Below are 16,488 nucleotides of genomic sequence, written 5' to 3'. Positions count from 1 at the left end.
TTTTATGGTTGAAACAGCGAATCTATCGGAGAAAAACCCTATATCACTCAAACCATCATGAGTGCAATATGGAACAGCAGATGCTACCATGAGTTTGGCAATACAAAAATTGACCCGCAGGTGGCAGTGATCAGGGTATTAATCAAGATCATCAGAAATATTATTACTTGAAAATTTAATTTTCATGTCCGTAGAAACATTGTGCACATTTACTGTCAACTTTTTTGTATTAAAAACGTTTTTTGTCAAGTAAAGAATTGGAATCTAAAACTAAACATATGAGCTAATTTAAAACAGCGACTCGAAGTAAGACCTATAGTTTAGTAAAGATTTCGCATTCTCTAACAATCTTTTACAACAACAATATTGTTATTTATGCTTATTAGTTAATCACTGCCAATACCTATTTAGAATATATAATTTTTTATAAAATTGTTGTTGTGGCATTCGTAATATTTTTATTTTGTGCTCGTCATTGTTGCTGTATGTAAGAGTGCTGTGAGTGTAATATTTTTCGTTTAAAACCTTTCTTTATCAAACGCTTTATTTTAATTTTTAAATGTCCTTTTTCACATAATTCGCTTCTTTTTCTTTTTTGATTTCTTTCCGCACAAAGGCTCAAAATAAAAAGTGAAAAAACACAACAACAAAAAAAATAATAAAATCAAAAAATACAATAATATATAAAATTACATAATAAAAAAAAAATATATATATATATATATATTGTGTTTTCAAAAAACAACGTTGGGCCAACGTTGTTTTTAGGTTGTTGGCGACGTCACATTTGTAACCAAAATGATATAAAAACAACGTTTGCGGTCAATGTTGGGTCAACGCAACGTGCAACATTGTTCTAACGTTTTATCAACGTAGGTGTGCCAGCTGGGTATAATTTAAAAAAACTGTTATGTTTTTTTTTCATAAAAAAAAATAATTCTGGATGGTTTAATTTCAGTTACGTATGATTGGTTACTTTAATTCAATATAGTAGTTTAAAAATTAAACTGTTTAACTATACATTTAACTAAAGTCCTGGATCAAATATTGCTTCACCATTTAAAAAGTTCCACTCTTCCTTCCCCCACAGTCTACACTAGAACATCTGAAATAAAATAAAAAAAGACAAAAATTAAAAGCTGCAAAAATCATTGGCAATAAATTTGTTGCTTTTACAGCCCAGACATTAACTAATCTTTAGCACAAATTTCTCCCAAACATCACTTGATTCTCCCAAACATCACTTGATTCTCTTTAACATTACTTGATTCTCCTAAATATGACCCAAACATCACTTGATTAAAAACACCAAAAAGCTTGTTACACAAGATTTCATCTCGTTCCTCAAGAGTTTGTACTACTTTAATAAACGTTTTCTTACCGAAGTTATAGAGATTGCAAAGTCGGATCTCGTAATGCCAACTACTAATGTTCTTAGTGAATAGTCTTTCTGCTCTTTGAAAAGAGTTGAAACCTATATTTGACATTATTTCATCTTTATGTGTCTTGATTCGTGTTTTCTTTTATAGTCTGGCGTTTTTTCATCTTTATGTTTCTCAATTTGTATTTTCTTTTATAGTCTGAAATTTTTGCATCTTCATGTGTTTCGACTCGCTTTTTTTTTTTTCTAAAGTCTGACATTTTTTCATCGTTATGTTTCTCGATTCGCATTTTCTTTTTATAATCTGACATTTTTTTCCTTTTTTCAAAAACTAAATCGACAAAAGTTAATGTAAATAAAAGTCAGAATTGCTTAGTAATTAAATCTTGTGTTGATAAATAAAAATAAGACTAATAATTTAACATGGTAGTTATAATAACAATTAATAATTTAAAATGGTAGCAATAATAACAATTAGTAATAAAGGTAATAAATAAATTTAAAAGTGATTCATTTTAATCAGCATGATAAAAACGGTATTATGCTTATGATATTGGTTAAGTATTAGACATGTTTCAACTTTTAAAAATATTAAAGTATTACACACATATTGCTTTGTCAATTATAAATCTAAAATTAAAAAGAGTAATGTTTATTCATATATATATATATATATATATATATATATATATATATATATATATATATATATATATATATATATATATATATATATATATATATATATATATATATATATATATATATATATATATATATATATATATATATATATATATATATATATATATGTATATATATGTATATATATATATATATATATATATATATATATATATATATATATATATATATATATATATATATATATATATATATATATATACATACATACATACATACATACAGATATATATATATATATATTATATATATATATATATATATATATATATATATATATATATATATATACATACACATATATATATATATATATATATATATATATATATATATATATATATATATACATACATACATACACATACACGAGTAGCATTAATTGCTGCTCAGGTACCTATCAAAGCCGACGAAAAAAATATGTATATAAATTCATCCAAAAATTTTTTTATTAGTCAATTAAATTTAATTATTAGTTAATTGGATTTAAACAAATTAATTTTTATAAAATACTTAGTTTTAACGAAAAAAAAAAGAAAATCGTACAATAAAAAAAAAAGAAAATCGTACAAACAATATATATCACTTTATTAATTTTTTTTATAAATGTTTGTAGGTTGTTTCCACTAAGGTTCTGAAAATATATCTGTTTATTTCATCATAAAATTTATATTCAATAGAATGACATTTTTTAAATTTCATTACAAAAAATCTTTTTTGTTATAATATTAAATCGATTTATTTGCATACATTTTTACTATTAATATTTGTTTAACCAATGAAGTTGTAGATTCAACAACGTACCGTTTTAAACTTTTTCCGTTATTTATTTTTAGTTAGTTACGCAAATAACACTGGTAGAAAACAATATATTCAACTGCTTGGGCAATGAATTAATACTCAATAAGTATAGTGTTTTGATTTTATGTATACGATTAATTTTGCAATTGCGTGTGATCTTTTTTGTTTTGACCTCATTTTGAATTTATTGTAGAAATGCTAAATTTTTAAAATGCTTTATGTTTACAATATTTTGGAATTAAATTTTTTTTCTTTTATTCAAGACTTTTTACTATTTTAATTTATGCCTTTTATTTTTTAGATTGCTTACAAAAATATTTGAATTTTCCAAAAAAAAGAAATTCGTCCGCAAAATTAAGTGTTTATGGAATCACAGGGTACATTTTAAAAATTTATACTATGAATTTTTAGCAAGTTACAATTTTAAACAGTATAATTTTTTGGACTTAAAAAATTACCTTTCAGTTACTTTTTTTATATATATATTGCTTTGTCCATGTTCTTAAATGTTCTTTATCCTATGTTCGGCTCGTGTACTTAAGTGCTTTTTATTTTTTCGCGTCATCAGTGAGTTCTACCATCAATCAATAATTCACTAACGTGTATATTTACAATATTTTGTCTACAACCTGCATTATAAATTTTATGATCTAAAATTATTTTATTTTTGAATCTTTAGGAGACGATCTTTAAATTTTTCGAAGGATGTAAGACATTAGGGGTGGAAGAAAACAATCTGTTTACAATCAATGATTGGAACTATGTAATTAAACATCAGGAATATTGGTGAGTTTAGTTATTGATCTCGTTTTTACCACAAAATTTAATAATTTTTAATAACAAATGAAGAATTTGTTAATATTCTCTTTTAATTGATTTTGTATACATACTATACCATTTAATAAATACTTGATCATAGTTTTTACCTTTAAGAAACTTTTAAGTGAAGAGCCCGTGTCATATTATTGTATCATATTTTTAATTTGAGCACATATTTTAGCTTTCAAGATGATCAATGGATATACAGTGTTAAAAATGTATGTTATATATTTTTTACTTTTTACAATAAATAATATTTTCTAAATCATAGCGTCGTAGGAAGTAATCAATTGTTTAGAAAGATATGAATATTTTCATAGCTTGGTTGTATTTGTGAACAACTCGGTTTTTTTTGTTTATAACTTGGCTGTTTTTGTTAACAACTCAGTTATTTTTGTTCATAACTTGGTTGTTTTTGTTAATAACTTAATTATTTTTGTTTATGACCTAAGTGTTTTTAAACGCACATTTCATGTTCCTTCCAAATTCAATTTACTAAAAACAGATAATCAATTATCCTTAGTATTTTCTGTGACAGTAAAATTCTTGTCGTATTGTTCAATTATGGAATGCCATGAATTATATTAATGCAAAAAAAGGAAGTTGGTATAATGACATCTACCACTTGTTAAATCTGTTATCAAAATGACTTGTTTTTGTGTATTTAAATCTAATGAAAGTTTAAAATGGAACACAAAAAAAAAAAAAAAAAGATATTTTACTTTAAATCTAACCTAAAGTATTTACTTAATATTAAGTCGTATTTAGTTTTAGCATTTTTTTTATTTAGCTTCACTTTATTTATATTTTAGTCAACAATTTTCATATTTAGGTTTGCTATCTATGTATCTAAGCCTATTTTGTGTTAAGCTCATATTCAAATACGCCATTTTTGTTTCTATTACCTCGTTTGTTATATTTAAACCTTATATTTTTAAACTAACCAGTGGGCATACGTCGTCCGGGAAACGTCCCTCAGACGTTTTACTGACGTCTGTACGTCCCCCGGACGACGCGTGCTCACTGGGTATATTCAAATTGTTAGTGTTCAAGTTGGCTAAAATTATATTTGCAAATCATCAGCATTATATTTTATCGTATATATGTTACATCAGCATCATGCTGTATCTTATAATACATATTGTTACTTGCTGTAGAGTTAAATAATATATAGAAATTAAAAAAAGCATTTTGTACTTTTATTCTATATCTTAAAATTACTTTTTTGTTTGTTAAAACTTATTTGTTAACTATTTTTTTGCTGTTTTTGCTTTTAATTGAACGGCGAAAGGTAAAATTAGTTTTATGCTAAGGTTGAAATTAGCTTAATGGTGAAGGGTAAAAGTAGCTTTTATATGAAGGGTAAAAGTAGCTTTTAGAATATGATAAAAAATGGTTTTAGCTTTTTTTGTTAAAAGCACGTTGTATAAGTTGCCGTTTAAAAAAACAAAAAATTTAAAAATTTATATTTTAAAAAATAACAACTATATTGCATATTAATTATGCTATTTACGTCATATTTTGGCATGTAACTTTGTCAAAAATTCATGTTTCTTCTTCTTCTTCTTCTTTTTTTTAAACAAGTAAGATATAAAATAAAAAAATCAGAATACATAATATTTTGAATTTATTTTAACTATTCCAATATTTAAAAACCTTCAAATTTTAAACTTTTATATTTGCAAATAATATTACTTAAGAATATGTTAAAATAATGGAAAAAAACAACTGAAAGAGAGCAAAAAGATAACACTTTGTGTAAAATTACACTTTTCTTTTTAAAATTTTCATATTAGGCATATTAATTTTTTTTATATACATTATTCTACAATGCCAAAGTAAAAAAATATCAATCCTTTTTTCATTGGACGTCTAGTTTTTACGAGATTTTATTAGTTTATACCATATATTTTTGGCGCTGATCTGTCGGGAGGGGGAATTCGGGGAAATTCCCACCCTCCTTAACAATATCAAAAAATAAGATAGAAAAACTTACTTTATACAAAGCTATATGTTAGGCAAACATCAGTAAGTTCTAATTTACAGAATAAAGTACATTCAAGCAGGAGAAAAACTGTTTATTTTTATATTTTTGAGCATATTTGATAACCTGAACAACACTCTTCAAAGACCAGCAGTAGTCAGCCATCATTTTAGAGCTCCATCGTCCTTGGTAGCACTTTTCAATGGTGTTAATAACTTAATGAAAGCGCTCACCTTGTTCCTAGCTTAGAGCTCAAATATTTTCTGGGAAGTAGCAAAGGTGACTGTGAAGGAAGCTAAATTTTATACTCATATTGCACCCAGGCTTTCTATAGCTGATCAGCAGCTTCTCAATCATACTTTATAGTTTGCAGATTTACAATTACCAAAAAAATTATAAACAACACTACCAAAAAAACTCCATGCGTCAAATTCATCAGGTTTCATTTTTGTTATAAAATTATGATCTTTAAGCAGATTACAAATTTGGGGGCCGTTGAATGCTTCTACTTTCAACTTGTGTATGTTTCTGCTTCTACTTTCCACTTGTGTATGATGGAAAAAATTTTCAACTACTTGAAACAATCTTTAACTTGATCTAATGTCTTTACAAATTGTTTCATTAATCCAAGCTCTGTATGCAGAGATGGAAAGACAATTTTCTGGGGTTCTATTAAAGGTTAGTTGAAAATATTGTGTTGACCTTCTGCAAATTTATTTCTCTGTAGCCAATCCTTTCGGATCTAGTGACTGTCTATAGCTTCACTGTTCCACAAACAAAGAAAACATGTAAATTTGGATCATTCGCCTTCTTGGTCAATTAGAAGACACTTTGATATTTTTTTTTATTTTTTTTTAATTCTTTTATCTTTTTATAACTCACCTTCCCAAGACCAAGAAGGACACTACAGATGAGGAGGCCGCATGTGGTTATAACCCTCTCTCACTCCTACTCTGAAACATGAACCTTGACGAACAAGGCCGCTGTGCGGAAAAAAAAAGTTGAGCGCGGTACTACCAGGGACGTGGCGGGAATAGAACTCGAAACCTCTCGTTTATGAAGCGAGCACTACACCACTACCGCATAATATTACCGCATAATATTACAACAAATGATCCAATTACGCTCGTTGTGATTGGTCTTCTCTAATTTCTACTTCATGTTGTCATAACAAAATAATCTTGTATTTTTTGTTGAAATAATGATAATAGTTCTTTCTCTCGACTTGTAAAATAAAAAATTTGTTACTTCAGCCAGAATTTTGTTTTTCAGATAACCTTAAACCTAACAACTCAGCTGCCTACTTTGAGAGATCTTAATTGTTGGCCAAGTCGTTGAGCTTGCATTGAGAAAACAACTGTGGAGACTGTAATTCTTTAGCGATATCCATGTGCTAAGGATCATCACTATTAGAGGATTTTGAAGATGTGAAAATTTCCTTGGTTCTTTCACTATCAGTCAACCAAAGAGTAATTAAATAAGGAATGGCAATCTGATCTGAATGAGGAAATGATCTAATGGTAGAGGATAAATTTGTATACTTGATAGATAATCTTGATAATTTTATTTGTTAAACAGTCATGTTCGAAGAAACAAGCATGGCACTTTGAATACATTCATTTCAAAAAAATTAAATAAATTCTTAAGGCCTATTCCTTATCTGGATATTGTTGAAAAATATGACTATTTAAAATAAAAATATTTTATGCCAGATGATTAAATAAATATTCATTAATCATTTGGAAACATGTTGACAAATTGGTAAACATTTCAAGAGTTCAATGATATCTCCTAATGATAAGTATCAGTTTAAGCTTCCAACATGTCTCTATATACAGATTATTTGTTTGTCAGCAAATTTAATCCAGACCAAAGCAGTTTAATGGAAACGAAAACTTTAAATTTATTCCTAATAGAAATAAATAGAGTATTAACCTAGCGTTATCTAAATCAACTAATGGTCGCTTTACTTTTTATATTTGGACCTTCTTATCTCTTGGTCTGCGTTCTTGAATTTTCCGATTTTTTCTAAATCCATTTTTTATTTTATTACAAGTAAAAATCCTTTCTGTTGAAGTTAAGTGGTATGTTTTTTTTAAAACGATAATGGTAATACTGTTTGTACACGTATAAATGTTGAGCTGTAGATTTTTTTTCCTTCTAAATTGCTGAGTGTAATGACGTAAATAAGCAGGAGCATTGATTTTAATTTGTTGCGTGTATTTTAACTTTAAGAAGGGTCCACGATGAAAGTATTGAGGTGATGGGGAAGGGTCAGAATTTGAAATTACGCTACTGATTGAAAGTTAATTACAATATCATGAAAAGATTTTCATTAGTTTCAGGAATATTGCAAAAGTTGTGAGCGCAAAAACCTCGAAAACAAAATTACAACTTCGTGATAATGGAAAACAAAATTAATTCATGGTTTATGGACAGATGGGTTTGAGAAGGATCAAACCCATTCGTTTATTTATTTATATAACTCTATTTAGGGAAAAACACAGAGATCTGGGAATCCTTAAATACTTCATTTAAGTAATAACTTCCACAAATTTTGTTAATTAAATTCTCAACTTATAACGATAATAATTAGAAGATCAAGGGTTAATTTTTGTCGGATTGAATACGAAGACAAATTAAATTTTATATTTCACAAAAATTACGTAAAAGGTTTTAAATCAAAATAGTTTTGGTAGAAATTATTTAAACCATATTTTTTTATATTAGATTTCTTCATTGAAAACAAAATAAATTTTAATGACTATAAAGATATTTTTATGTGTATTTTTTAAAATGGATATTTGAATATACTTCCGATAAAGTTTTATCGGAAATATATTCAAATTTTTATTTTTATTTTTGAATTGATCAATTGTTATTGATTCTATAATATATGGTGGTAAACCGTTCCAAGCTCCTACAACTCTACTTGAAAAGAAATTAAATCTAGCATTACTCTTACAGTATGCCTTTGTTAAATTTTGATTATGATCACGAAAGTTGTAATGTTTTAATTGAGCTTTACATATTGAGTTGTTTATCCAATTAATTTCCTATTAACCTTTCTGTATTTTATATTGAAAAATTAAATCTCCTTGTAAACAACGCTCTTCTAGTGTTGTTAATTTCATTAAGTGTAATCTTCTTTCACATCGCATTATTTTTAAAAGCTGGTACTAGTTTCGTAGCTCTTCTCTGTACTTTTTCTTACTTTAAAACATCTTGTTTCAGATAAGGACATCATGTTTGAATAGCAAATTTAAGATATGGTCTTACAAAAGTTGTAAATAATTTTTTAATCTATTTGAATTAAAATATTCAAAAGTTCTTTTAATAAGAACTTTTGAATATTTTAATTTAATGATTTGATTTTTCAACAGCTTTATCAAAGAACATTTTAATTTTAAATAAGATTGCATCATTACTCCTAAATCCCGTTCTATTTCTGATGTTGCTAAAATATTATTATGTTGGGATGACAACGAAGAAAAAGAAGAAGATTAAAAATATCTATTAATGACGTTGTAACAAGAAAAAAAAACCTGCCTTTAGCTTTGTAACCATAACTTTAATTTCAGTAACTCTAATAATTAAAAAAAATTTTTTATTAGTATCAGAGAAAATATCAAAACCCTTTATTATAAAGGCGTGCTATGCCCAGTCATTATTTACATAAATAATAGTATGTTAAAAAAACTTATTCTTAAATACAAATTATAATCAATTGATAATTAAAAATAAATCTGGACAAACTTTTAATGCAGCAGTTTGATTAAAACTATGAAAAACTAAATCTTTTTTCTATTTAAAAATTTATAGGCAATAATAATAAAGTTTATATATAAGCTAAAAATTATATTCTATAATTAATTTTTAATTTTATTTTTTGCTTGTCAGTTACCACATGTATATAGTTATATATATTTAATTTTTTTTTTCTATTAGATTTTAAAAACTTTTTACCAACTTATAATGAAGTCAAGAATACGAGATACAGTAAATACAAAAGAAATAAATTTAGACGTTTTCAAACATTTATTTCATGCTGAAGAAGTAATTCCAATAGTTTCTTTTAGTTTGTATTTTTAATGTATTTATGTATGTTTGTTAAGTGCATTTTAGAATATTCCAATCAAGAATTCAAATTTGAAGTATCAAGTTAAGGTTTTTATTTACGATGTTTTGAAGAAAAAAAATTCCAAATAGTTTAAATTTAAAAGTTTATTGCGACACGTTTTTTTTATTTATAAGAAGCCAAGCAAATGCGTTAGTACACTGTTTGAATAATCAATGCCAAATTAGGAATTGGCCTATAGCCCCTAAAGATCAGGGGTTTCTAAGTTTGCTATCCTATTTTTTAATTCAATTAATATTTAGATAAGTTTTATTGTAAGTTAATCAATAGTGAAAATCATTTTTACTATTTTACTTCGAACTATAAATTTTTTCTTAATACTAAAAAGTTTCTTATTTTAAGAGTTTTGTTATCCCAATCAAGTACAAGAGGTTTCTTGAAAGTTTTTTAGGTTTGTTAAGTATTTTCAATTGTTATCGAATAGAATTCCATTATATCCACATGTAATCAAATGGGATTTCGTTTGGTTTTGCAAATTAAATATTTATTTAAATTGTTTTCCTAAGTTGTAGATAATCTTTTTAACTTCATGCTATGTTGATGCGATAAGTAGATGGAAAGTTAATTAAAAAATTTATTATTAAAAAAGTAACTTAATACTAAAGGTTGCATTAGATTTTGGGGCTTTTAGTACTAGTTTCTTATAAACAAGTTTCTTATAAAATAAAAAAACGTGTATCTGGATAGAAATTAATGCCTAAACAAACGAAGGCTAAATTCGATCACTATAAGTTATTTCATGATACTTAAAAGTTTTATTCTGTAAAAAATTTTGAAAAATTAATTATATTCAATCTATGTTTATTTCATAGGGGCAATATTCATATAAACATAATATGTATATATGAATATTGCCCCAATAATATTAATAATATAATAACAATAATAATAATAATAATAATAATAATAATAATAATAATAAAAATGACAATAATAATTATAATAATAATAATAATGATGATAGTAATAATATTGTTATTATTATTATTATTCTTTATATCAGGGGCAGATTCAACATTTTTTGGCGTTTGCGATAACTTTCTGACATGGGGCAAACACCAGATATTTAAATGTTTATACTTATATCACATAGGGATGCTTTTCAAAAAATTACAATGATTGGAGTCTGGAAACAAAATACTTGAAGCTTTGGCCACAACTGTCCTAAACGTGAGAACAACAAGTTGATAAAGTATTTTTTGTACTATTTTCAACTAAAGTTATTTTTATCAATAAACTTTAAATTTCATACAATAATCTTTTTAAATTCAAAAATTAGGACCATACAAAATTTGTAATCCCCTCAAGTTGAGTGGGTTACAAAAAACCCCTCAAATTGGATGGGTCATTTTTTTTGAACTCTAATAGGTTATACTATGAAATTTAAAGTATATTAATGAATAAAACTTAATTTTTATTTTTAGAGAATTGTAAAAAAAAAATTTTTATCAACTTGTTGCTCTCACATTTAGGACAGTGTAACCAAAATTTTAGGGCTTTTTGGTTCCTAGTCTCCAATCACCGCAATTTTTTTTACAATGCATTCTTATTAAACATACATATAAATGTTTGGAGTTTTTTCCATGTCTGGTAGTTATTTATCTCAAATACCAAAAAATGCTGAATCCGCCCCGGCATATTATTTCATATTATTCTTAATATTCATATTATACATATTTTAAGCAGTTGACACTGATAGCACTGACTACTTTACACTGAAAAATCTTACACTAAGTAGATAAACTATTTTATTTGATTTCTCCTCTATAAAATAGAAACTACTAGCTGGAAAATCAAAGAATGACTTTTATGTGTTGAAATTTTTGAGAAGAAGAAAGGAGTCCTTAAAGCCAAGCTTATCACTGATATGATTGCAAAGCTAGATTTAGATATTTGAAATTGTTGTTGTCAGGAATATGGTGATGGATCGAATATGTCAAGTGCTTACAAGAGACCTCAAATCTTAATATAGTAAAATTATTTGGAAACTCTGTACGTTCCCTGTAGCGCTCATTGTCTGAATTTGACTAGTGTGACGCAGTAAAATCAGCCATTGAAATCAAAATACTCTTTGGAAATGTCGAATATTTGTCTATATTTTTTAATCCTCACTGAAGCAACGGAAATTTTATTGCATAGATTTTGTATGACTAGATGGAGGTTTTGTACCGACGGTTTCAAACCACTTTTTAAGAGGCCGAGAGAAATGTTGGGAGTTTTTAAACTTGCGGTGAAAAATCTGGCTTTGACAAGTGAGCAGCTCAGCCAAGCAAGAGCTTTAAGAAAATGTTATCATCTTTCGAATTTGTATTGCTAATTACAATTGGGTACAAAACCCTTTCTTGCCTAAATAGGTGAGCTACGACGAAGTCATTAATATTTTGGCGGCCAGAAAATCTCGAAAAATTTATTTTTAAGCATCTAATTTACCGTTCTTGAAGATTTTGGTTCATTAAATTTTTGTTTATTGGTTTTAAAGCTAATACTTTGATTCAGGTGTCAGTTTTGATAAATGAACCGTTTTCTCAATCCAGAGAATTATTAGTAACGCAGAAATACAATGTGTTGTATCAGAAGTAGATAATTGCTAAGTTCATAAAACTTTAAATTTGGTAAATTCTTGGTTTGAATTTGAGGCGCCGTTTTCATTTTTTATCCAGGTGCCGTTCGCGCTCTCGAAGACCCTGCCACTCACTACTCATTTTGTATACAATGCTTATTTCAAATTATGATATTTTTTGTAATTATCTGAAAATTCGATATTTTCCAGATAAAAGTCTACTAAAAATTGTTTCTTAATTACTTTTGAAAAACAAAAAAAGGTCATTTTTTCGATTTCGAAATTAGTTAATATTACATGCTTCTAACGTGGCTGAAAATAGAAACTTTGTGGTGTTTTAAATTGGCAGGAAGCTAAAGTTTTAACAAGATCTATAGTTTTACTATCCTACAAAACATCTTAAAAATGATAACTTTTACTATGAAGTTGCTATAAAGATTTGAACTAAACAACTTTGAATGTGATAGGATAACATTGGACAAAGCGAAAAAACTGGTCAAAGTCAGACATTCAGCTTGTTCAGCCTTGCGCAGAATTTATTCAAGATTTTTTATTTTTTTAAAATGAAATAATTATTTTTGATTTACTCAGTACATCACAAAGTTACGAAAAATCACGGCCAAAAAAAAACTTGAAAAAGTATCTATAAAGGTTAAAAAAATAAAAATAAAACCTTTGCATGATTAATATTAATGGACCAGTTTAAGACCTTTTTAATATAATCGCTCTAATTTTACTTAAAATCAAGCTAGATTAACAATCTTTGCTTTAGATTCACTTGCTGCTAAGTCTAAGTCTCCAATATTATTGCTATGTTCACGATAAATTCTTTGAAATCTTAACAAGCGGAAATAACAAAATGGGTAAATGAAATAAAAACATGGCAATACTTTATTTAATCAAAAATTGGAAATTTTTGCTGGTATTTGTAAAGCAATTTGGGCTTTTTTTATCTTCAATTGGGCAAAGGCCAATTTAAGGCCAGATTTAAGTTAATAAATTTTTTTAACTTAAATCTTGAACGCAATTTTATGGATTTCAAATCTTTAATATTAACTTTTTTAATCTTTATCATAATCACACTTAATCTAAGTTTTCAATGACGTTGTAAAATAAAAATAAAAGCCATGTTAAAATAACATTGATTTTAAAATCTTATTTAGTGCTCTGAATTTTCTGGAACGAGACAAGAAAGATTTAATTTTTTAACAGAAAATCAAGATGAGATAACCGCTCAACCAATCGAATTTCGATCCTATATTAAATATAAGGACAAAGTTAAAACTCGTAACATACTCGACAAGTTGAAAAAGAAAGATAGAAACAAAAGAAGTAAATTGTTTTATGGACTAAGAAGAAATAGTACACCTGCTACAAAATCAGGTAATTTTTTTGCATTATAATAGATTACATGAATATATACATATAGTGTATATACATGAGAAAACACAAAACAAAATTGAGCGTATTTATTAGGTACGAAGCTATGGGGATTTTATTAAAGTCCTAACTCTTCTTTTCATACAAACGTCGTGTATTTTTAAAGCCAACAGTTTATTGGCTAACTCGAACAAAATCTGATTCAAAAGCTGAATTCAGCTGATTTAAATTATTTAGTGTTAGGGTTTGAAAAATTTTACAAAATGCTCATCAAGTCTAAAAAAGTTTCTGGGCGGAATAACGGCTGTTAATAATAACAAGTCATATTGATTTTTTTGAATAATTTTTTGAATAATTTAAAAGTTATTACATCTGATCATTACTGTTGAAAAAATTTCTTTCTTATTATAAAAATAATGTTTATATATCTTCAGTTTATATTTATGCCCTCCACACATATTTACAATACCTAAAGAAAGTTAAGAATGATGTTTTGCGCTTACGCGCTCGATATTGGGTTAAAATAGTTAATTTAAAAATTCGTGGTTTATAATATAAAGTACTGGCTATTAGCCAATGCATTTAAAGCATATACGCAAGTCTATCTAACCACAGGGCTACTATGGACTTGCTTGTGATTGTCATTGAAAGTATAATAAATTATAATAGTGTTATGTAGTTGTAAGGAAAGTCTTTTCATCGAGAACCTTTAACTAAATTTAATACAAAATAAACTAAAAATTTAAAAATTAAACTTATAAAACAAACAGTAACCCTTTTAGGTCTACTGTTTAGTAATATTTTACTAAGTATAGTTGCTAACTATATTTATTCATTTTTATTGTTTATCTTTAATTTTATATTTATTTTTATAATTTAAAATCTTATTAATATTATTTATAAATAATAACTTTATTTATAATAATGACTTTATTGGCCAATATTTATTAAATGTAAAAGATATATCTTTTACATTTAATAAATATTGATCAAATCGGTTTTGTTAATTATGAGATCATTTAGTTATTTTTTCAGGCCAATAAAGTTATACAATTTAGTAAGTTGTATATTTTGATGAATTATTTTGTTGTATAAATAGGGGTCACTGTATACAAGTGAAAATTTCGGAAATTTTTTTTTTATGGACAATCTGAAGTTTCTTGTTCTTCGTGTAATATATCTGTTGGTGTTGGTTTGAAAAAGGTTGTTAGTAAAATAAGTTGGGACAGGTCCGAGCTTATATTTGAGCATAAATAAAATATTTTGGAAGATGTTAATTTGAAAGATATTTAAAGCATTCAAGTTTTTAAGTAAAGGATCGGTATGAATAAATTTATTTTTATTATAAATCAATCTTTAAGTGTGTTTCTATATATCGTGTACATATAGAGAATTTAGTTTAGATTTACTTATACTTACCCAGGCAATATTAGCATATTTTGGATAACTTAGTTAATAAGAAAAGTTGAGAGTTTTTAGAATCTCTTGGGACTCTTTGTTGAGTATGCCGATACTTTCTGATATTTTTGTATTTATTCTTTTTACATGGTTTTCCAAGAAACCTTTTTTGGTCAATAATTATACCAAGAAATTTGATGGTTTCAGTTCTTTTGATATTTATGTTATAAATTTTTAGTAATAATAGAATGCTGGGTATATTATTTTAAATTTGTTACTTTATCCTAATTGTACAATTTTTTTGCCAATACCAAAAATTTTATTTTATGCCTGATTTGAGGTCTCAAGATAAACATCAGATGATTTAGAAATTTTTTTTTGTAGATTTTCTTTTGATTCGCTTCTTTTAAATACAAAAATCTACTCCCATTGGGATCCATTGAACTTTTTTTTTTTTTTAATTTTTTTTTTTTTTTAGGTGCCCCAAGAAGTCCTATCGGTCTTGTCACAGAGCACCGCGGAAGTGCGCTAAAAAACTTATGCCCCTTTTTCAAACAAGTTTTATTAAATTTTACATTGATTTAAGCTAACAATTTTTATGGAACAAAATATTTATAAAAAATTACTGATGATTTCATTAATCAAAGTAACTATTTTTCTTTTAAACGAAAGCTTAGAGAACTCATTTTTACAATTGATGATTTAACAATATACTTATGCTATTTTTAGTGATCTTTTTTTTTTACCCTCTATTTAAATAAGATCTTATAAAATTTATATATACATTATTAACAAAGTTAATCTACATATAAAATAGATATAACGCATCTTGTATTTATAACGGAATTCCGTTTTATTTTTTATTATTTTTTTATTTTTTTATTTTGTTAATTAATACGGACATTTTTATTTATCGCCGAGCGCCATGTTACAATTTATAGTTTATTACAAAATTTTGACAAGAATATGCAGTTAAAACTCAGAATTAATTAGATGTTTACAAAAATATTCGGAATAAAATAAAATCAATTGACAAGTAATACTATAATTAAATTAAATAAAACTAAACACAAAAATAAAAGTGGTAAAAATATGATTAGTGATAATGATTTTTGTAGGGTAAGGCGAGTTCGTCGTGTTTTTCTTTAATAAAATGAATTTACATATAAATAAGTAAACTCTTCCAACTTTAAAGCGTTATTTTATTAATTAGCGTCTCCACTTTGTTTATGTATTGAATCAAAATAAATTCTAAAGTTAATTTTGCGTAAAACTTAATTTTTCATCATCAAGTCATGAAGGGCAAACTTGCCATTTACGGG

The 16,488-nt window shown here is 26.0% G+C and overlaps 1 protein-coding gene across 1 annotated transcript in view; it reads left to right on the top strand.

Annotated features, from left to right (window-relative positions):
- LOC100204021 (putative uncharacterized protein DDB_G0282133) overlaps window positions 1-16,488 on the top strand; it is a 59,533-nt gene that overhangs the window by 31,378 nt on the left and 11,667 nt on the right. Inside the window, exons 2-7 of the mRNA XM_065811320.1 lie at window positions 2,923-2,993; window positions 3,189-3,264; window positions 3,567-3,673; window positions 3,888-3,924; window positions 9,639-9,746; window positions 13,552-13,771. Coding sequence (XP_065667392.1) covers window positions 2,923-2,993; window positions 3,189-3,264; window positions 3,567-3,673; window positions 3,888-3,924; window positions 9,639-9,746; window positions 13,552-13,771 — 619 coding nt within the window. The remainder of the gene's footprint in view (window positions 1-2,922; window positions 2,994-3,188; window positions 3,265-3,566; window positions 3,674-3,887; window positions 3,925-9,638; window positions 9,747-13,551; window positions 13,772-16,488) is intronic.

This window comes from Hydra vulgaris, chromosome 12, assembly GCF_038396675.1.
Source record: "Hydra vulgaris chromosome 12, alternate assembly HydraT2T_AEP".
Taxonomy (NCBI): domain Eukaryota; kingdom Metazoa; phylum Cnidaria; class Hydrozoa; order Anthoathecata; family Hydridae; genus Hydra; species Hydra vulgaris.
Note: the sequence above shows the minus strand (reverse complement) of the source record. Positions and strands in the feature narration are given on the sequence as shown.